Source organism: Manis pentadactyla, chromosome 11 (assembly GCF_030020395.1).
Source record: "Manis pentadactyla isolate mManPen7 chromosome 11, mManPen7.hap1, whole genome shotgun sequence".
NCBI lineage: Eukaryota > Metazoa > Chordata > Mammalia > Pholidota > Manidae > Manis > Manis pentadactyla.
This window is the reverse complement of record NC_080029.1, coordinates 36,439,984-36,462,746: the sequence shown is the minus strand read 5'-3', so window position 1 is coordinate 36,462,746 and position 22,763 is coordinate 36,439,984. Positions and strand designations below refer to the sequence as shown.

Sequence of the window (22,763 nt, the reverse complement as noted above, 5' to 3'; positions counted from 1 at the left end):
TCCTGGCCTAGCTGGGAGCCTCTCCCTGTCCTGGCACTCGCCCTCAGTGAGGAGCCAGAGCTGCGTGGTGGTAGAGGGCGCAGAGGCAGGCGGCGGGCAAAGGCAGCTAATGCGGTGCAGTGTGGGCCGCGGGCCTGGTGCCTTGGAGCAGGCGGGCAGCAGGCAGCGGCTGGCCCAGGTGGCAGGTGGGAGGAGGGCCAGGCCGTGGCCAAGGTCAGGGCCAAGAGGGGTGCTCCCTGCACTTCCTGACACCCCGCGGTGCCCACCACCTGACCCCACACAGGCCCCAGAGAGGCTACTTCTTTTTGGGGAAGAAGCTGAATCTCTTCTCCTTGTCCTTCTTGCCAAGGCTGGCGTCAGGGCCGGCGATGGAGGGCAGAGGCAGGCTCTGGGCCTTGACACGGATGCTCTGGGACTCGTTGATGGCGGCGCTCAAGCCCTGCAGCCAAGAAAGCATCTCCTCCTGCAGGGTGGGGAAGGCCAGAGCTCCAGCAATGATACTGGGGCTGCCCCTGTGACTGACTGTTCTGGGGGAGCCTTGAGGTCAAGTGGCTTGGGTCTCCACCTGCCTCTTTGTTAGCAAGGGTCCAGGCTAATCCCCCCTCCACTTACCTCATCTTTGCCGTGGAAGAGCCACTCGCTGCCATTGCTCAACCTAGGAGGACAAAAAACTTTTGCCATGTGGCTCCCTCTGAAGTTGTCTGCCTGGGCAGAGGGCTGGTTCTGATCGTACAGCTCCCGAGCTTCCCTGTGACCAGAGCCCTCTCAGGCAGCACAGTCCCTCTGAGAGAGGTGAAAATCTGGACTCTTGCCTCTTTGATTTGAAAAATCCCTGAGGGTCAACCCAGGCCTGGAGCTGGTCCCATTCAGTGGGCTTCTGTCCAGCCACTGATGCCAAATCAGGCCACCAGGGAAGGGGCAGTGGACAGGAGGAGCCTCACCTCAGCTTGAAGACGTGTTTCTTCTTCTTATAGTTGGTAGCAATCTCACAGATGGCATGTCTCAGGGCCAGGGGATACTCCCCATGGTACGGCACCCCCAGAGCCAGGTTCTTGGCATCCTTGTAGAAGGTCAGCTCACTATTCCTGAGCACACAGTACAGGTTGTTCCAGGACCTGCAAAGATGCAGACAGGCAGGTCACCCACCGTCCTGATACAGCATTTCTGTAATCCCTATAGCTTCATCATTACTTTTTTTTTTTATAATACACCATTTTTGCCCTGTTAAGTGGTAACACATTTTACTGTAAAAACAACAAAACACCTGGAAGTAAAAATCAGCCACCAAAAAAAGTTAACGTTTTATGTATTTCCTTCTAGTCTTTTTTTCTATTTACATATTTGTATTTTTCTATTCACATTATAGCTAAATTGGGTTCTATTGTATATTCAATTTTGTGTTCTTCTAAGATAAATACTGTATTGTATTTCTATCAAGCATTTCTTGAAAATAATTTTGAATAGCTAATGGTATCTCATATATATAAAAATCCCTTTATTTGGTGGGTCTTACAATACTGGAGATTTAAGTTGTAAACATCAATGTAATGAACATTCTTGTGTATAAATTTTTGCCTCTAACCCTGATCTTACCTTGAGATACATTTCTAGAAGTCGAATTACTGAGTCTAAGACCAACAGTGCAAACTTTTCAAAACATTCCCCGTCCATTAGCATATTTGATTCTCACAGAACTGGGGAGTGAACAGAGTGGGGTTTTATTTGAGTGGTTATTTTTTGTTTTGTTGATGATATATGCCCAGAATACTGTACTAGCACTTTTTAAAGAAACCCAGTCGTGCAAATCAAGACTGAGCTAGTACGTTTGGTGACAACAATAAGCTTATAAGCTAACGTACCGGCCAACCTGAGCCCCTTCACTGACAGACTGGGATCACGTTGCATTTTCACAGTAATGAAACAGAAACATTAAGCTCTTCTTCCTCCTCCTTTCTTCTCTCCCACTCTTATCCTCGCCTCTTCCTCTTGGTCATCTTTCTTCCTTTCCCTCCCTCCCTTTGGGTGGCAGGAAGATGGAGGACCAGTTGGGCACACGGGGAGGAAGGACTGGAAGGTCCCAGAGAGAACTTGACCTGTACCAAGCCGGCTGCTGAGCCACTTTATGAGGCCCAGACTTTGGAGCCAAGCTCCGGGATCTTTCCTAGACCTCACCGCCTTTGAACGTGTAGTCCAAGAAAGGCGATTGCTAAGGAGCTGGTTCTTGGAGTGAAATACAGCTTTGAACAAATGCCTTGACCTCTCTCCAATCTGCTTCCCCGTCTGGAAGATGGAAACCTCAACATCACAGGGTGTTTGTGAGGATTTTGATCAGTCTTGACATAATGTCAGTACATAGTAGGTGCTCAGTTAATGGTAGTTTCCCCTTTCCTGGTAGACTCTCCATATAGGCAATAAATCTCTTCAGGGCAGTTGGGTCCCCAAGTTCATTTTTGGAATTTGAATGAGCTTTGGCATGTCCTCCAGGATGGCTCTGTGTGCCACCAGCTGGCCCTGGGGGTATGGCTGGCTTTGACCTTTTGATGCTGCACTGTTTTCTCAGGACCTTGGACTGCTGCCTGAAGGCAGAGGCCCCTGGAGACCTCGGGCAGAGACATCCCTGGATAGACTGAACCCAAAGACATGACTGTCTGGGGTCAGGAAAGGACACAGGCTCTGAATGAATTCCTCAGGGTCACAGACTCCCTGTATGACAGCACTGGGAGAGAATTCCAGAGGGCACCTATGCCAACCCACTCTTCCTCTATTTTACAGCTAGGGAAACAGGCCCAGATTGGTTAAGAAGTGGAACTTGGTCAAGGATTTGTTAGTGCTAAGATCTACCTACCTGTTACACGTCCCTGAGATCAGAATAACAGCAACTAGTGTTCATTGAGTCCCTACTCTGTGCCAGGTGTCTGTGCCAAAGAGGCATGCTGTTATCATCACCCTCATTTTACAAATGGGGAAACTGTCTGAGCTGAGAAACCTAAATCCACAAGTCATAGGATTTGCCTTGTGACAAGAACTGAAGATAGCCTTTTCCCATCAGGCCAAGTAGCCCCTGGACTGTTACAGAGGGGTGCCTGGGGCTCTCAGGCCAGTGGCGGAGCTGGGCACCCTCTCCTCCTGCGCCTCACCCTGCTGAGGCTCTCTTGGTGACGTGCCTGGGAGCTGTCCACCCCTCCCAGCCAGTGGCCCCTCCCTGCACACCTGTTGGACGCCTTCTTGTTGGGCCCCTCCAGGTCATGCTTGCGGCCCAGGTAGCCCTCCATCTGCACACCGTGTCCGTGGTCCTGCTGGGCTGGCAGCATTGTAGGCTCATCACCCTCGCTCAGAGGTGTGTCCAGGACCTTAAAGAGAGGCTCGGTGGCAAGCCTCTCATCTCTGCTGGATTTCTCCCCATGTGGCCCCAGAGGGGGTGGTGGCTGCAGGTCCTGAGGCCACTGCCTCTCTTCTTCCCCCTGCTCAGGTGCATATGGGAGGAGCACACTTTGCTGGGGGTTCAGACCCAGAGGTGGCTATGTGAGGCAGAACTGGGAAGTCAAAAGGCACCTCACCGGCGCCCCCACCCTCCACTTCCCCAGCCTGGTTCCTTTCTGCTGTGTGCCTCCTGGCCTGCCCTGCCTCTTCCTTGACCTGCTGTGGGTACCCACCTGGCCTGCTTCCCTAGACTCTGCCCATACCTCTGACTCTACCCCTCTACAAACACCCCCCTCACAAACTAACACAGCAACAGAAGGTTTTCAGAGTGAGCCGGGGGGCCTGAGGGTTTCATCCAGAGGGGTCCAATGCTGCTAGCAAGGCCCGGGATTGCTGGCAGGTTCAGGCCTCTACTGAGTGCCAGCCAGATACTCCAACTCCGACTGAGTTATACGTGGGCTCTGGCAAGATTTCATAGGAAGAAAGGGTTCTGCTGCTAAGACAGGTTTGAATGAAAAATCTGTTACTTCCGTTTGTGTCTAAAGCTCCAAAGCTAAGGACACCAGGCCCTGAGTCTCCCCCATCACCTTATAAAGGGAGAACCTGCAAACTCCTGGTCATGGTACAGGGCTAACTGGTCCTGAGCCCATTGTTTGACAGGGTTTGTTGGAATAGGGCAGTGGTTCCTAACCCTGGCTGCCTTTTACAATCACCTTAGGAGCTTTAATAGAATGTGCCCGGGGCCCACCCTGCAAGGTGTTGGGTTAACTGGCCTGGAGGGGGTCAGTGCACTGGTTTTTCTTGATCAGGCTTTTATGTCCTCTAATGTGCAGCAAGGGTGCAGATCACCAGGAGTCGCTGCCCTGGGAGAGGCTGTGGCTTTTCCCTCTCTGCACATCCCCCTCTGGAGGGCGGGGTGCTCCCAGCCCCTGCCCAAGCCAAGAAGGGGAAGCTGCTCTCCTGTTCCCCAGCTGGGCGCCTCCTTAGGCAGAGGCCTTGCTGATTTGCTCTGCCTGCTGCTGAAGAAAAGGAAGAGGGGCAGATTGGGGCAGCCAGCCTCCCACTGCCAAGGGTGTAAGAATAGGTCTCCTATGTGCCAAAGCAGCACTGAGGAAGGTGGCCCAGGTTGAGTCCTCAGGGTGGAACCCTGTCTCACTCCTGACTCCTGTAGACCTCACAGCACCAGGGGGAGAGGGCCCCGCAGGCCCCCAGGCAGGGTGGACACCTGAAGGACCAAGGGCATCATCAGCCCTGGAGGAACAGAGCCACCCCAGGCAGTAAAAGGCCTTCCCCCCTTTTCTACTCTCTGCCCCAACAGCTGAAGATGGAGACCAGAAGAGCGTTGGGAGGAGCCAGGAAAGAGGACCCTGTGTCCCCCAGTGTGGGTCCTTCAAACCATGGGTCAAACCTAAAATAGAAACACGGAGGATTGGGGGATGTGGGCACCATGTTGGACATCAGATGGAATTTTTAAGCTGGAATAGACTGGGCAGACTTTCTAACAGCTAAGAGTGTCCAAGGTCTTTCTAAGATGGCACTAAAGAGTGGGAAGGGGGTGCTCAGTGGAGATGTTTCAGTGGTTGGAAGGAAGGTAAAGCTGATCATGTTTGTATCCCCTCAAATTAGGGCTAGTCAATAAAAATAAACTGGGGTTTCAGCAAGAGCTCATTTAAGGAAAGGATATGACTGGAAAAGTAAAAACCACTATCCTAGTCTAACACCTTCAATCTCTAATGAGAAAACCTATTCTCAGAGACGTTAAGTGACTTACTCAGGGTCATGCAGCTAATGTAATGGAGGCAATTAAGAGCATGCACTGCAGAAGTGGACAGGCCTGAGTTTTGACCACACATCTTTAGGGCTCTCGTTTCTTCCTTAAGCCCTTTCAGCCAGGTCATACTCATCTATATGCATCTCCATATTGTATTTGTGTCTTCAAGTGTCTGCAGTGTGCCAGCATTGGTCACAAGGATCTGGAGACCCCAAAGCCCTGCCTGGATCATCCTCTCGCAGGGACGAAGGCTGGAAGGGATGGGGCTGGAAGGCTCAGTTTGGGGTCCTGCTGTGGTCCCAGTCTGGCCACCCTCTGACTTGAGTATAAAGGTTGGGGGTTAGTAATACAGAAAATGGATTAGCAATACAGAAAATGAAGCTTCTTTTTATCCCACCTCTGGGGATGGCTGGGCTGCTCTCCTGGTGATGGACCAGAGCCTGCCCCATGCCCACCTGGGCTCTCAGTGAAGATGCCATGGCAGCTGCTGGGAGGGAAGCCCAGTGGGCCCTCATGGCCATGTTTGCCCCACTCACCCAGCCTTTACCACTCTGGGAGGGCTTTTGCTAGAGACCTGTGTCCACATTTCTTCCTACACTTTCACTTCCATTCTCCTTCCTTTCTGGATCTGTCCAGGATTACCTCTCAACTTATCCCACCTTTCTTATGCCTCTTCCTAATGAGTGCCTGACCCACATTCCCTGGCAGGTACATTTAGATGCCATGGCCAGTCCAGTGTGAGCAAAAGTTAAATGGCCAGGCCATAGGTTGACTTTGGAAAATGAGAGTTTTCCAACACGTGCAAAGATTCATTCTGTGCTCTTAAGCATTCATGTGGAGGCCTTTAAGATCTGCCCTGCCCCCTCTATCTTGAAGGTCAAAGCCTGAGGAGGAGCCAAGAAGGTGGCTGGGAGGTGGATGTGTTTGGCAGCCGTGGCCTCTCTGCCCCATCCAGGGCCCAGAGCTGGCAGCCCTTCTCTTCCTTCTGGGCTGGGGAGGGGACACAGATGAGAAAGAGGAGGGCATGGTTCTGGCAGAAGGGTCTTCATTTCCCAGGCCCCAGGGGGAATTATGCTCTGTGCTGGTCTTCTAATAGAGATCCAGGGAAGGGCGGGGAGGTGGCGATAGTCCTGCCGCTCCGGAACCGGGCCATGCTCTTATATGGAGATTCTTGCCCTACAGGCAGAGGGTGCGTGGACAGCAGCACTCCAGGAGATGTGGCTGAGGAGCTGGGGCGCACAACTGGCTACTCCTGTGGCTGCAGGGACAGGCAGGTTCTGCCTAAAGGCCCTGGATAGGTGGGATGATCTAAGAGTCCCTCCTGTCCTCTGTGCTGAAGGCGGAAGGCTGCTGCTTGGCTCTCAGGTCCTTAGGAAGGGGCACCAATGACACCCACACTGTGGAGGTCACCCAGCACGGAACACCTCCCAGATGGGCTGGGGACACCTGAGGCGGGGGCTCCAGCTGCTTGGAGGGAATTCTGGGCATCATGCTGGGGTGGCTGGGGTGTCCAGAGTGACAGCAGGAGGGAGACTGGCCCAGGGTCAGAAAGAGGAGGCACTGCCCACCGTGCAGAGCCAGGCCCTTTGGCTTGGGGCAGTCGGGCCGGTACGGGTGCACTGGCTACTGGTTGGCAGACATTAGAGGAGGAAAGGGCGCAGTCAGGAGAGCCTCTCAGAACCTCACAGGAGTGTAGTCAAACAGGGGAGGCCCTAGCTCCTGGCGGGAAGGGAGAGCCACCTCAGAGTCTTCCAAACTTGACTTTTTAGGCTCCTGCCTTGCAAGGAAGGGTGGGGGTGGGGAAAGCAGGCAGACTTGAGGGTCATCTCCACAAAGGAAGTTCAAGAAGAGAGGAATTGGGGTAGGATGGGGGATGTTTCTTCTCAGGACTAGAGGAGTAGCAGGTGTACTTCCAGGCTCAACCAGCAGGTGGCAGAGGGCCCCCCCCACAGACACCCCTCAGCTCCCCGGAGAGCCTGAGTGGGACCACAGGGTGTTCTGAAGGTTCTAAAAGATGCTCAGTGAACCCAGATACATTAATAAGTAAGGAAACACAAGAGAGGGGGCTTCTCTCTAAAGGAAATGCTGGCAAGAGAGTACCAGGGCATGAGGATACACTCCAGAGACTCTACGGCCTTAGCCATGCAGTGGTCTTGCCCACCTATCTCACCACGAGGACTGAGACCAGAGTGTGTGTGCAGGGTTCTCAAGGGAGGGGCACTCCAGGAAGGTTGGTGTGGAAGGGCTTTGGCAATGGACGTTAGACTTCATATGGAGGATACGTTCTTTTACGTGACAAAGGACTTCAATGAGGAATGGAGAAATTATGAAAGGAAAAGTGAAGACTTAAAATAATCACCTACTAGGTGCCAGGTGTTCTACCTACAATCTCTCTTCCAATCCTCACTCCCTCTCTGCAAGGTGGGGATCATCACTAGCCCTATTTTACAGATGTAAGAAGTTGGGGGTTAGGGAGAGCAAGTAACTTGCTCCCAGTCACATTTCCTGAATGATAGGTTGAGGATACAGATTTGTCTGGTCCCCAACTCTGTGCTCTTACCACTAAATCCTGCAGCAAGACGTGGGGTGGTACTGTTGTTCCAGAGGAAAGTACCTATCTGATGGGGTTCATGGCCTGTATGAGACAAGCTTGGCTTAAGTAAAACTCGTGGCTGATTGGCTGAGGCAGCCTGATCATGTCAGAACCACACTGGAAGGGGCTGGAAGAGGGGCGTGGGGCCAGACAAGACCTTTGGCTGAATACCTTAGGCAACCAAATAGCACCTCAAGACCGGAGGGTGGGGGCAGCTGGCCACTTTGCAGTCAAGAATTTGTACCCTCTCCTAGTGTCTGATGTCTGGGCTCTTGTCCTCTGGGAGAGGAGTGGACGGGCTGGCAGAAGGCAGGTGGGAAGGCTGTTCAGTGGACAGTTGTTTGCAAGAGAAGAAAAAGATGGTTTGTTGGGTTGAGAGTAGCTAAAGAGATGGTAACTTACGGTGAGCAGAGACCGATGCCTCCAGAGAGTGACCAGTCGCTGAACAGGGGAAGGAGCTCGGGAGGAACAGGGGCTGGAGCAGACAGTGAGGGGCTCTCATGACGAGTGGGGTGAGGGAGCAGGGTGGCTCAACACTGTGCCCAGAGCCCTGCTTAGATGACAACTGGGGAACCAGAAGATGGCAGGAGGGCACAGAGAGCAGAAAGTCACGAGGTAAGGTGAGGGGAGAGGAGTGTGCAGGGTCCCCTTGCACGGAGATGGGGAGACTGGGCCACTGCCTCATGAGTGGGAGAAAGGCTTCCTTGACCCTTCTTCAGCATTCCCATCACTGGGGTGGGCACCTCCTGGAGGAGCTGGGGGGTCCCTCGGTGACTCGGGGCCAGCCATTCAGTTAGAAGAGTTAAAAGATGCTGATCCCTGTGCAGACCCGACACCAGAGGCCAAGTCGGCAGCTTCAGACCCATTTCTGAGAGGCCTCCAGTGTTAAGTGAGTCCTGTCCTGAGTCCATCAGGACCTGGGATGCTCTGAAGAAAGAACAGCTTGGAAGAATTTAGGATCCTCAGAGCAGCAGGGCTAGAAAGATCATGTCTGACCACAGCATAGAGAGCTGGGCACAGCCAGCTGTGAACAGCTGTCCAGAAAAAGCCAAGAGCAAGTTTCTCTGGGGAGCCAGGAGGCCCAGAGCGTGATGCCAGACTGCAGGCAGACATGCCCCTGTCACACTGATGCAGGCATCCTGGGGAGACAGGGACACTCCCAGGTTTAGGAGAAAGCTTACATTCTTTCCAGGCCAGTCTGCTGGCTCATTAGGAATACACACATGATTTGCATTTGCTCTAAAATGCCTGAAACAGCAGCTCAGTTCAGCCCCGTCAGGGGAGGGGGAAGGACTGGGAAAGCTTGCTCAGGCAAGAACCACAGCTGCTGCCTCCGCACCCACAGACCTTCTGGCCAAGGCTGTCAGAGCCCAGCCTCCGGCCACTGATTAAAGCCCCAGGCTGCCTGCCAGGGAGACCACTGCTGCTGGAGGGAGTTGCCCAGGTTGCCAAGGGGGCAATAGCAGCTGGAGCCAGCAGAGCACTGGCTGCTTCCCTGTGCCCGCTCAGCCCCTTGGGCACAGACCCTCGTGTTTGCAAGAGTTGGGGACTTCCCTGGAGCCACAGAAACCCCCAGCACTAGGGAAGGAAGGGGCAAGGGGCCCGGGAGTCTTGAGTCCCCATGTTCATCCCTAATGAGATGCCCGGTCCTCCCTCCAGGAAAGCCAGCTGCAGGCAGTCTTGGAAGGTCATGGCAAGAGTGACATCTGTACACTGTGCTTGGGAAAGAGCTTTCCCTGACAACTCTATGGAGGGGCCTGATAATGAATGGCACACAGCAGGTGCTCTCTGGAGGGGAGTCACACCCTAGAGGCCCCCCGCACTGCAGACAGGATCTAGCTAAACCCTTAAGGCAGACTTTTTCTTACTGTCAAAGCCCAGGAGCACCAACCCCTTGCAAGAATGTCACTCATGTCATTACAGTGCCGTTTCCAGAGCAGGCCCCACTTCCCACCCAGCCCGTCCATTTATTTAGGTGCATTGTTGACATTTAGGAATGTCCTGGACTTTTTATAATCCCACAGAGATAGCATGGAGACCCGTGAGAATTAGGCTGTTTGTGTAAAATCATACAAGAAATTTCCAGCAGAATTAAGGACGAGAACCCAACATCCCGACTTCTGCTTCAGGCATTTGGTTTTTATAGTATTTTCTTCCTTCTGCTTGGCCTCTCATACACCAGCATACTTCCTTGTATGAAGGGATTGGTTTTTGCCAGAACACTGTCTAATGAGGAAAGGTAAGAGGTGGGGGAGGTGATGTGTGTATAATGATGTGCTTGAGGAAAAGACTGGTGCGGGAATGGCAGCCTAGTCCCTGTGTGTACACGTGTGCATGCACACACCTGGGAAGGGAGGACTAGGCTCAGGCCTTCAGGCGGGCTGCCCTGGGGTGTGCAGTGCACTGGACAGGGGTTCAGGTGCCAAGTCCACTCGTGTATGCTCCCCCAGCAGGAAGCTGGCATGCACTAGGGATGGGTTCCACATGAAGCAACACCACACGGATCCACAGGACACTGATGCCGGACCACACACATGGACAGCAGGAGAGCCACTGTAACCCAGGCCTATCCCTGAAAGAAGGTTCAGAAGATAGCCAGCCCTTTCTGGGAGAGACCTGTGGTTTCTGTAAAGGTTTCCCACCTGCATGGGACCCATTCTCCTCTCTTCTCATATCAAAGTCCAACTGGGTATCAGATCAGGCCCACCCTTGGAGTTCGGTGATCCTCATGAAAACTCACCAGCAGCTGCCAGAAATCTGTTTCCATGAGGCCTTGGGCCTAGTGTTCATCGATTCAGCATTTGGTTTCTCCCTGGCCCCAGGCACAGGCCTGTGCTCCGTCTGGGGGGCGGGCTGGCTCTCGGGGAAGGCTCTCAAAAGCGGTCACACTCCTTCCCAGAGACACACTCAGGTCCAAGCAGGTTTTATTTCCCCCCAAACCCAGAGACACTCAGGTGTAGGGTGGAGGCAGCTCTGATACACATGTAATCACATTCCACAGACATACACGAGACAAACAGTGGATGGAGTCCCACAGGCGGTCCCAGAGGAGCCCGCAGACCCAGGACACCACTGCATGCAGACACACGAGGTGTACAGCTGAAGCGCAGGCGGTACAGGAGACAGGCACAGTCCGTACCCCCAGAGTTCTCTCTCCTTTCGGTGGGGGCTGTTTCTGGGAAAAGGGGGCTGGGACCTAGTCCACCAGAGACCCCACACGTGATGACAGGCGGTTTGGAGGGAACTCAGGGGAGAGACCCTCTAGCGCGGGCTCAGGATTGCCCTCTGCTGGACACGAAGGGCCGGTGCAGCTCAGAAAGTAAGGCCTCTGGCCAGGCTAGAGGCAGCAGAGGGAGCTCGGAGCGTGAGTGTGTGTCTCACAGACGTGTGGGGAGAGCTGAAATCTGGACCTGACAAGGTCCTCACAGGAAATGCTCACTCTATGTCCATTTTTTTTGTGGGGGGGGTCGTGTACCAGAAATTTCCACGTAGGATACCAATCTCCCTAAACCCCTGAAGGTTCAGGCAAGTTCGACTGGGCAGCTGGAGAAGTGGGGTCCATGCAGTGGTGGAGCCATGCAAGGCACATGCTGAATTCTTGCTTCCTTCTAAGCCGCTCCCCCGGGCATTTCCCCAAAAGCCGGCTTACCTGCTCCCTGCACAGAGCCCACTACCCCAGGTCCATTTAGTTAAGGGACCTATTCCAGGCAAGGTTCTGAAACTAGATGCCCCGGCCCCTGGGAGCTGCTCTGTCTTGTCCCACCTTCCTCCCCTTAGCCAGGACTCTGACACACCCTCCTTTTCTACAGGCTGTGCTGACTTGCCTGGGACCCACAGCCCTGGGGCTCTCCCTCATTCCACTAAGGCTCCATCAAGTCTGTTACTGCCTCAGAATCAGCTTGCTTTATATCCAAACTCATTGATCCACAGGCATCAGGCCTGGAAGGTGCAAAGGGGAGAGGGCCCTGCTGGGATGGAGGACTCTGCTGGAAGTGGGGGTGTCCCCATTTCACTGCCTTATGTGCCCATGGCTGGGACAGATGAGACCTGATGGTCCCTGGGAATGTGTGTGTGTAGAGGGTACTGTGCTAAGGATGGAGTGAGACGGAAAAATGGGGGAAGGAAGGTGTATAAAGATGAATCATCCCTGTGTAAACTGTTTCCCCGATGTAGAGGTGATGTATTTATACAATAAAATTTATTAGACTAGATAAAACCAAACTAAGAGTCATGTCAGTGGACTGGCATGTCAGTTTCTTCTGGGTTGAAAGGAGAAGGTGAATTATTCCAGGAATCAATAAAAACCTAAGGTCCGAAGGAGCTGGGGGAGGCAGCAGTGCATGTCTGTCCTCGCCCTCTGCCCCAGCAGAGCCTACTAGAGATAAGACTGCAAGGACTCCAAGGAGCCAGACATAAGGGACAGGACACTGACCGGGGACGTTCTCTTGGTGGCCGTGTGATGGGGGCCTTGGGGATCCTCCCCTGCTGTCTCGCCTTCCTCCTCTTGAGGCCTAAGGAAGACACAGCCCCTCTTTAGAAACAAGCACCTCCCGAGGCCAGTGCCCACCTCCAAGGCCTGGCTTCCCATTCTCTCCCACAGGGAACACGTAATGAGTAGCACCCTGTCCAGGCCTCCTGGCAGCCTGGCAGGTGTTTAGCAAGGAGTCACTTGATCTGCCTTACTGCAAAGGCAGATGCTTTAGAAATGGACACAGTTCCACACAGAATGGCCTCTGGGGCACATGTTCCGGTGGTTCCCGGGGCAGGGGGAGGAGATTCTGCAGCTCCCCACTGAGTCCTGCTTGTGCTGGGTCTTCAGGTCACCCGTGATTTGGGGGCAGCTTCTCTCTGCCTTCAGACTTTAAATACTTCATATTTCTCTGACTAGTGAGTGGCCCAGGTGTGAGAGGTCACAAGGGTACTGTTCAGACATCAGGGGGCCTGTTTCTGATTAAAAGTACTCTCTCCCTCCTCCTTCCCAGCCATCCCCCTTGGCAGAATGCTCAGTTAAGCCCGGTCCTCCCCTCACTTACCCCGTCTCCTCCTCGGGTCTCTCCGGGGTCTGGCGTTCCTTTAGCTCAAGCTAGGGGAGGAAAAGGCCCAGGGGTCAGAGCAGCTGTGGAGGGGAGCCTGCCTCAGACAAGCTTTCTCTAAAGACGGCTCCCCCCACAACAATACACATTTGGGTGCGGCATTTGCTCCTTTTGTCTTTTGCACTCAAAAGGCAATACTTCTACCTCTCCTGTTTCCTTCCCACTCCCCTCCCTTGCCAAGCTTCTGACACTGTCCGTAGGTGCCTGATCACTAAAAGTTTCTGACTGGAGGTACCCTACCACATGGCTGCCCTCAGCTCACCGTGGTGGGCTTCTCCAGGGCGGCAAAGCGCTCCGCCCAGCTGGCTGTGGATTTCTCAAAAGCCTCATGCCTCTTGAGGAGCTTCTGCACACCGTCCACTGTGTGTCCAAAGTCCTGGCTGGCCAGGTAGGGCTCCTGGGCGATCAGCCATGCTTCAGCCACGGAGGCGTCCCTTGAGAAGCGGCACACTTCCAGCACTGCCAAGAAGAAGCAGCCCCAGGCCCAGCACACATCAGTTCCCAGTCCAGTGCTCTGCTCCTGCCGGGACCTCAGGGACTGCTCAGCAGGCAAACATGTGGCTGGCATCAGGCACCATGCAGACACCCTGCACAGGGGTGACCTGCTGCCCGAGGCCACTCCTTCCTCATCTCCATTGAAAGTTATATATGAAAAACACATTAATTAAAATCAACTCTAGTTAGAAAACAAAATGTAGTTTAGCTGTCTCCCTTTGAGGAGTGGTTCTATGACCTGGACACTCTTTCCAGCCCTCGCCTGTCTCACGTAATCATGTTTAAGCAGCCAGAGCACCAGTTCAGGCTTTGACTTGCAACTCCTACCTGAGGGTGGGCTTTTCTCTCCTTAGTCTCCAGCTGTGGAGTGGAGCTGGGAGGCACTAGAGCCAGACCTGACCCCTCCCCAGGCCACAGCTCTATGGGGATACCAGCCTGGCATGAGGTGGGGGATGGGTGGAGCAGAGAAGGGTGCGCTGGGCTGGCTGGAGGCGGGCTTTCAACAGCGTGTCTTCTGTGTGGACCCTTGAGGCCCTTGGCTGATGAGTGGTGCAGATCACTGAGCTGTGACACCACCCCTCCCTGGTGCACCCCACAGGGGTCTGGCCCCTGCCCTCCCAGGTCCCGCCTCCAGGCCATACTCACACATGTAGAGATGCTCCTGACGGGCCTCCCACTTCTCGTTCATCTCCTTCCTCTTGGACACCACCTGCTCCAGTTTCCGCCTGATCTGTGGGGGCAGAATGGAGAAAAGCTCAGGCTCTGGTAACTCTCCCTGCTGTCTGAGGAAGTGCAGATGGGTCTTGCAAAGAATGCTGGGCTTGGTCACACAGACCAGGATTCAAGTCTTGGCCCTGCCACTGGTGAGCTGTGTAACTTCGGGCAAGTTATTTAACCTCTCTGAGGCACATGCGTCTGACCTAGGAAATAGGCTGTTGCCAACTTCAAAGCCTGCCCACAGGTAGGAGCCAGGTGGTTATGGACTTGCTTGCCCTGCCAACGCCTTGGATGGGTTTGGTGGGGCTTTGCTCCATGGGCCTAAGCACAGCCCGCTGCTCCATGAGGGAGACGGGTATGAGCTGTCTCAGAAAACCACAGTCCACAGCTCTCTCCCAGGAAGCTGTCTGGCCCAGCAAGAGTGGAGCTAGGACACAAAGGGGCTTGTCTCTGACTCACTGTCCCACTCACCTCCTCTGGGGCCTGGGGCTGCCGCCGCAGCAGGGACTCGCCAAGCTCTAGGCAGATGCTAAAGTTCTTGCTCCGGGTTTCAATCTCTGCCTTGATACCCTGGTGATACTTCATGAGCAGCTCCACCGAGGAGACATCCCTGTGGGGTAGAGGATGGGGGTGGGGGGAACGCGGGAGGGAGTTTGGGGAAGAAGGAAACTGAATGCCTCTGGCTTGCTTAATGCCAGGTCCTGACTAGGGGGCCTCTTGCCACCTGCCTGGAGTCTGACCAGCCAGGATGCCCTCTGCCAGCCCAGCCCTATAGCAGGAACACTGATGCTCTAGTGTTTTCTGTTGGTCAGCTGGCAGGGTGTGGACAGGGATGCAGGGACCCCAAAAGAAGCCTGGGAATATTATTTGGCAACTAAAAGGAATGAAGTACTGATACATACTGCAGCATGGATGAACCTTGTTGTGTGAGCCAGTCACCCAAGACCACAATTACATGATTTTATTTGTATGAAAAGCCCAGAATAGGCAAACCAGGGAGATAGAAAGCAGATTAGTGGCTGCCAGAGCTGGGGAAAGAGGGCAATGGAGAGGGATCTCTGCTAAGGGGTACAGGGTTTCTTTTTTGGGGTGAAGAAAAATCTTCTAAACTTCTATTATGGTGATAGTTGTACAATTGTGAATATACAAAAAAACCACTGATGGGACACTTTAAATGGCTAAATCTTAGGGCATGTTAATTACATTTCAATGAAGATGTTACATATAAAAGCTTGGCCATCAGGACAGGCATCCAGGGGCAAAGGGACAGAGATGGGCCAGCAATAATTGCTAACATGACACAAAGTACGCAGATAGCGGATCCCTGCTGAGGCTCTCACTGTCCCTGCGCCTGCCCCTACCGCTCATGCACAATAAGCTACTTTCTGAGTTTTGGGGGAGTAACCCCCCATATCCCAGGACTGGGAGAAAAGTAAACAGTTTTGGATCTGCCTAGCTTTGGATGCATGAACCGCTTATTTTCACTGACAGCCCTGGTCATTGCCCACTGCCAAATCTAAATGATGGAGGTCTTTCTCGCCATTCTCAGGGCTCCCTCCATTCTGAAATGGTCGGCTCTCCTAGCAGAAGCTGAGCCACTCAGTTTCTGCCTGGACCCAGCCTACGGTGGGCCCCTGAGGATTCCTGTGTCCCCACCAATCAGGGCTGTCCCTCTATGTCCCTCTAAGGAGGAGCCCCAGGGCAGCGCCCTAGCCCACCAGCATCTGGCACAAAGTAGCTGCCTTGAGGACACCCCCTCACCTGGGCTTCTCCTGGGTGTCCATCTGCCGGATGATGCTCTCCATCCAGGAAAGGAGGTCTCGGGCCATGCTGAAGAAGCGGAATGTATCAGCCGTGTCCACCAGCTGGGCGCGGCGTCCGGCACAGGCGTCGAGCAGCGCTTGCCAGGCAGCAGACACCTCCTGCTCCTTGCCCTGGATGGAGTCTGCCTTCTCCCCAGCATATGCCGCCTGCAGCCGGGTAGCCACGTCCTGGAACTGCTGCACCTGTGGTCAGGCAAAACAGGACGTTGTTCCCCAGAGAGATGTGTCTAAGGCTCCGATGGTGAGAGGGTCTGTCTGCTCCTGGTCTCCCACCTCAGGGCACTGCTGGAAGGCAGGACCTTCGGCCTCCTACCCACTCAGGGCTGGGGGAGAAGGCTCCTTGCTTTGGCTTTACCAACCCAAGCCACCACTTGGGCCTTGATGAGCATTTGGGAGTGACAGGGACTCCATGCCTTTTGGCCTCCTCAGAAGTACTGCGGTAAGAGTAACTATGTACCAGCCACTGCTCTAAACTCTATGTCTAATGCTCTCTTCATATCTCTAACAACCCTATGAAAGAGGTACTATCATCATTCCTATTTTTGAGATGAGGAAACTGAGGCATGGGGAGGCTAATCACTCACAGTAGTAGAGGGGTACAGCCAGGACCAGAGGGCTCCTGAATCCCTGTTCTTAACTGCTCTGCAGGTGGCCTTTCCAGGGAGGGACTGTACCAATCCGCCTGAGGCTGTCCCCATGGCAATGAGGCCTCATTCCTGAGACCTCAGTGGGGCTGCACCTGCCCCAGGGGCTCCTGCACAAGAGCAGCAGACCAGTCTCCACCGGTGGGAGGTCCCCTTCCAGAAAAACCAAGGGCCCAATCTACCTTGGTGTTCTATCCCCAAGCCCCGCTGATTGGGTGTGGGACTGCCCAGCCCAGCCCTCTCTCCTACTCCACAGAAGCCAGGGGAGCCCCCAGCAGCTGGGGCCCCTTGTCCCTGCCCTTTCTATCACACCAACTTTGGTGGAACCCTATGGACCTGTGGAGGTGCCTCTGGGGACCACCCCAGTGATGGGAGGAAGGGGTCTAAGCAGATCTTGGGGCCCCTCCAGCTCCCATGGGGACAGACTGAACAGCCTGGTGGCTGAGGGCACAGAGTCTGTAGCCAGACTGCCAGGACCTAATCCTGGCTCACTGCTTATCTGCATGTTTCCGTGCAACTTATTTTCCCTCTCTATGCCTTGCTTTCCTCGTCTTTTAAATGCAAACAATGTTTGCCTCAGAAGGTGGCTATGAGGACTAGGTGACCACCTGTAATGCTTAGACCAGTACCTGGTGCTACAAAAGTGCTACACATGTGTTCATGAACAATGCTGTTGTGCAGCCAGAGAAGGTGCATTTTCAGGTATTTTATACCTAGGGTTTTTGTGAGGTTTTAGTTTAAAGAACTACTTTAGAAGCTAAAAAATATGTCTGAAAGCCACTACTCCACGCTTTCCTGCCATGAGCTGTTGCCTCTCGAAGGAGGTGAAATCTCCCGGTGACCATCCTAGAGGTTTCACCTCCAGAAGCTGGGAGAGGACCTGACATCTCTGGGCCCCAGGGAGTTGGTCTTGGGAAAGACCAGGTCCTGGAGCCTGCAGGTGGGCAGCAAGGGACAGAAGGCACCTGCACGCCCAGCAGGTGAAGCTCCCGCTCAAAGGCAGTGTGCACCCGGTGGAAGGACTCGGCGGTGCTGGCGTCCAGTGCCACATCCTCAGGCAGTTCACGGTGCTTCTCATCAATAAGGCCCAGGATCTCGGTGCCTGTGTAGAAGTAGCGGTGCAGGTCGTAGGAGGTGGCCAGCAGCTGCATGCGTGTGTCAATAAGCTCCAGCAGGTCTGCCCACATCTCATTTAACCCATCCTTCCACTCGGCGATGGTGGCCGCCTCGCTGTGGCCTGCATCAATGAGCTGGTCAATGATGGCATTCACGTAGTCCACCCGCTCCTGTCCGATCGCCCCCGTCTCCCGGGCAAAGTCCCGGAACTTGTCCCGGAGCAGCTGCATAAACAGAAATGCACTTACTGGGGCTCAGCGGTGGGGTGGGGTAATCACCCTAGCTGAAGACTGTCCCAAGTGGAGCTGTGCCCTCACACACCTTCCTCAGGTGGCCTGCATTCACACTGGTGCACCCGTATCTCTTGGCAGCACTTTGCAACTGGCAGGGTGTGTGTGTGTGTGTGTGTGTGTGTGTGTGTCTGGAATGATGGCTCCTGTGTCTACTGCATTCGAGAATGACAAAGCAGTCACAGTGAGTACTTACAGTAACATGGTCAAAGTCTTGCCCCATTTCTTGGGAAGAGGCCACCAGCTCCTTTTCTGCAATCCACTGCTCCAAGTCATCTGTCTCCCTCTTCAGCTGGAACAGGTGGTACATGTTCTCCAGCTTCCGCTTGCGTTCCTCTGCCATGAATTTTAGCCCTGCGTAATGCTTTTCCACTTGCCCCTGAAGTCTGATGATCTGTTCCCTAGAATTCAAAACAGGAGGGCACTCAGAGACAGACAGAGAACAGGAGCAACCGCTCAGAGGAGCCAACCTACCGACTCCTCCCCAGCCCTGGGGCAGTGAAAGATAGGGAAGCGAGGTTAGAACAAATGGCTACAACTTCCCTGGAGAAGTGCTGGGGACAGAAAGAACCATCCCTTAGACTATGATGCCTCAGGGGATGACAGATATGTGTCCCCTTGTCCCCCCACCCCAGGTGGTGCCTCCTGCCATTGTCTCTCACTCTGGGAAGCTCAAAGAGACAAAGTGGAGGGCCTCCATGCTTCTTGCAAGGAGGCTGATGGGCAGCAGCATCTGAGCTGGGCTCCAGGAGCAAAAGGCCCTGCTTAGCTCCTTAGGGAGGGACCTGAAGTACCATGGGCTCATTCTTAGGGCTCCTTGGGAGATGTTGGGGTGGTTGCCTAGGGCCTACTGCTGTGGATGCCCTGAAAGTGGCTGAGGACAGGGCCATGTCTGTGCGGCAGCCTGGGAGTGTGGCTCAGTAGGCTCCCATTTACACACAACCACCGCAGCTGAATAGTTTAGACAGGTAGGGGTTTTCTACCTTCACTCCCATGTGAGGATTTTGTTAAGACACTGTGAGATCCTGAAGTACCTTCTGGGCCGTAAAGAGAAAAGCAAAGTTAGCCTTCAGTGTCTCTTAGCATAGTCTCACTCCTAAAAGAAGTGGAGCTCCTGGTTCACCAAGAGGGTAGTTTTGCTATTCCATTTTCTAATCATTTTGCAAAATAAGCCTTGGCTGGTCCTATTTGAAGTTAATCAGACAACACAAAGGCACAAAATGGAATTGGGACAATCAGCCATCCAGAAAGCAGCCTTCTCAAACCCATAGTTTTCATGAGAACTGTTCCTGTTTACCCACTTGGACCTGAAGGGATCCTGGTTGGTGGGTCCCTGGCCTGCTGCCCATGCCTGCCAAGCTGTCCCAGCAGGCACACTCACTCTTCGGGGTGGCCTGCAGACATCAGGCTCTGGGCCCTGCTGGCCAGCTGCTTGATGTTCCTCTCATACTCCTCCAACTTGCGCTTCTGCCGCAAGTGCCGCTTCAGCATCACAATGGCACCCTCTTCATCCTAGGGGACAGCGACTGTCAGTGACAATCCAGCTCCTAGCGATGCCCAAGAGGGGACAGAGCCAGTTGGCAGGACGCCCACAGGAGAACCGTGCCTTCCTATTACTCTGGTTCCCAGCAATGCCCACACTCTACTCCTCTTGACTCCCAATCCTGATCTGATACCCAGCTTCCCAAGCCTCACTCCAACCTTCTGCCCCATGCAATATTCCTATACCACTCAGCTTACAGAGACCCCCTCACCTCACCTCTCACCCCTTCCCACAGCAGTTCATCAGTACAGAATCAATGGCACAAAACAGGTGAAGAACTCGGGTTAGAGCAAATCTAAGATGGCAAACAGGGCACCGGCTGCAGTATGCATTGTAGGGGGTGTTCTCAAAAGGAGGGGTGCCTTGAGAAGGATGCACTGAGAGACAGCAAGGAGAGCTAGGGGGTTCCTCTTACACCCTCCCTGCCTTCACTCCCTGCACACCTGGACTTACACGGGATGGGACTGCTCACTGACTGCCCACCCTCAGCTCTCCCTCTCAGCACCCAGCCTGGCACTCCCTGCCGGAGCTGACCTCGGGAACCTCATCGGAGATGACGTAGTACTCCTGCTCGCTGATCCAGGCCTGGGCCTCGCCGGCGTCCAGGTAGTACTGCTGCGCCTCGTTGGTATCCCGCAGGCGCTGAAGCCGCCTGGCTGCTGCCTCCCGCAGCGTGTCCCATGAGCTCTGCAGGTGTTCCAGGTGCTCCTTGATGTCCTCGCAGTCAATCTCCCCTGCCTCCACCAGCTGCTGCCCTCTCTGCAGCACGTCCTCCACCCGTGGCGCATGGCCCAGGATCTCATTCTGCAGCGTCTGTGGTCAGTGGGGCAGGACTCAGAGGTGGGGCCTTCCCACCAACAGGACAGTGGACAGCACCTGGCACCTCTCGCCCCCTCCCTCCCACTCAGGGAAGCCAGAACAGAGCAGGTGGTGGCCATAAAAACTGCCAAGACAACGTGCCAGGTTCTGGCACCAGGCACTTCATATTATTCTCCCTTCTAGTTCCTGAAGCCTTCTGGGTTAAGAGGAAACTGCACAGTTAAGTACCGGGAGGGCAGCAAGTAGCAAAGCCAGGATTTGAGCACTGCTGTCCCTGACCCCAGAGCCTGTGCTCTTGACTGCAACCTATTCTTCTATGTTTCAGCAGAGCTTGAATTCTTAGCTCTATGTGTTGGAGGAAAGGAAAATAATTTTTCAACAGCCTTTTGATATCTTATTTTAGCGGCTTTCGCTCTATATGCATACAGTTTACAGTTGCCCCTGGTTCACAGTTTAGGGTTTTGTTTTGTTTCTCTCCATTTCTATTTCCCAAATCTTCTGTGAGCCTTGTATTATTTCCTGTTTGAGTCTTTGATCACCAACATGGCATTTCCCTCCCACTCTGGTGACTGGGTCCATGGCCCATGCATTACTGGCTTTCTGGGTCCTAGAGGCCTGAGCCCTGTTGCTTCTTGCAGGTGGGCTCTTGGCTCCTCACAACCTTTCCAAAATTTCTCCATGGCTTTTAAACCATCTGGAGGGCGGGGGCAAGAGCAGTACGAGTGGGCAGTATAGTGACTGTCAGCATTCACAGTATATAGAACTAGCAATTAGCACAAGTCACCTGACTTGCTGGGATGCTTTGTTCTCTTTATACCCCTGTGCAGCATGCTTATGGTGTACTCTTTCCTGATTTCACTCATTTGCCACATATTTAAGTAATTTCCTAGGTGCTGGACCCTGTCTATATTCTAGGACAAGCAGGAATAAGATAAGCAAAACCCCTGCCCTCATAGAGCTTACACTGTTACCGAGGAAACAGATGGTAAACCTGTCAATAAATGAATAAATGTAGATAATGGGCGCTGTGAGGAAAACACACCAACGAGATAAAGAATGTCTGCTGAGGTATGATGGTCACCTTTGCTGGGGAATGGGGAAGGGCCTTTCTGGGGAGACATCTGAGTGAGACCTGAGTGATGAGAAGGAGGCAGCCACATGGGATCTGGGGCGTGAGCGCTGCTGGGGAGAGGGAAGAGCAGGCACGAAGTTCCTGGGGTGTAAGTAAGCCTGGACTGTCTAAAGGCCAGAGAGAGGCCCAGAAAAACTAGGAGGCTGTGAAGGAGGCCCAGAGTGATGGGAGAGGAGGTTTAGAGAGAGCCAGGAGCCAGGCTGGGCAGGAGAGTGGTCCTAACCATGGCTGCACATTGAAGAATCTGCAGGGGCCCATTGCCAGAGATCCTAATTAATTGATCAGAGGTGGCACCTGGGCATTTGTACGTTTAAAAGATCCCCCAGGTGATTCTAACATCCAGGCAGCGTTGAGAAGCATTTATGTGGCACCCTGCAGGACCTAGTCAAGTTGCAATGGGTAGCCATTAGTGGTTCTCAAAGTAGGGTCCCAGACCATCAGCATCAGCCTCACCTAGGGTCTTGAGGGAAATATGAATTATCAGGCTCAACTCCCATAGGCTGAGATTCAGTAGATCTGGGATGCAGCCTGGTGAACAAGCCCTCTGGGTGAGTCTGATGCCCACTGAAGTTTGTGAACCATTGCAATTGAGTGCATGACTAAATGCGAGTTAAGCTTTAGCTGGGCTAGCCTAGAATAGTCTTTGCTACAGCAGCCAGGCTCTCTCAAGAGATTATCTTTCGCTTCTTGGTTAGGGAAACCCCACCCATATTTGTCTTGCCCTTTTCCTGCAATAACAACCGTCAGTCATAGGAGTCAAAAATCTTTCGGCAATAACACTTACTGAGGCTAGACAGAGTTGAAAGTCTCCAGTACTGGAAGGACTGAAGTTGGCTCACTTTAGTTGAGGACGCTGGGGCCCCAAGGATACTGTCTTCTACCAGCCTCCTTCCTTTGACTGAAGGTTGTAATGTTAACAGAACCCCCACCTACTACCTTCTAGACCGACTCCCTGCATGTGGCTACTGGAGCTTCTGTGACTAGATCCTGTCAACTGGAAGCAAATGGCCTAAAGGAACTTTTAAGAAACCTCTTTGAATATAATTCAGGCCAATGCACAGGCTCTATGAACAGATGTCAGCTGCTGCTACTTTGGGGAAGGAAGTACTGTGTGCCATGACCTTCCTTCCTTCCCCAAGGGACTGCAAGACCAACTGGCATTCTAGGGTACACTGCTCTTCTTTGGGGTACATTCCGAGGCTCTCCTTGCTCATGGCTGTGGCTGCCCCACTTCCTGACCCAGAGAGTGGACCAGGCAGGAGGAGGGACTCTCTACCCAGAGTCAGGGTCTGCAGTCAGCCTCCGGC

General features: G+C 53.6%; 1 protein-coding gene across 2 annotated transcripts in view; it reads right to left on the bottom strand.

Moving 5' to 3' along the window:
* Positions 1-295: 295 nt before the first annotated feature.
* Positions 296-22,763, bottom strand: part of SPTB (spectrin beta, erythrocytic) — a 106,543-nt gene continuing 84,075 nt past the window's right edge. For both annotated transcript variants that reach the window (XM_036906051.2, XM_036906052.2), the window contains 14 exons: positions 20,040-20,318; positions 19,344-19,474; positions 18,159-18,363; positions 17,522-17,896; positions 15,851-16,095; positions 14,561-14,699; positions 14,018-14,102; positions 13,140-13,336; positions 12,818-12,867; positions 12,217-12,295; positions 3,211-3,461; positions 942-1,115; positions 613-655; positions 296-463 (listed from right to left, as the gene is read on the bottom strand). In XM_036906051.2, coding sequence (XP_036761946.2) covers positions 296-463; positions 613-655; positions 942-1,115; positions 3,211-3,461; positions 12,217-12,295; positions 12,818-12,867; positions 13,140-13,336; positions 14,018-14,102; positions 14,561-14,699; positions 15,851-16,095; positions 17,522-17,896; positions 18,159-18,363; positions 19,344-19,474; positions 20,040-20,318 — 2,421 coding nt within the window. The remainder of the gene's footprint in view (positions 464-612; positions 656-941; positions 1,116-3,210; positions 3,462-12,216; positions 12,296-12,817; positions 12,868-13,139; positions 13,337-14,017; positions 14,103-14,560; positions 14,700-15,850; positions 16,096-17,521; positions 17,897-18,158; positions 18,364-19,343; positions 19,475-20,039; positions 20,319-22,763) is intronic.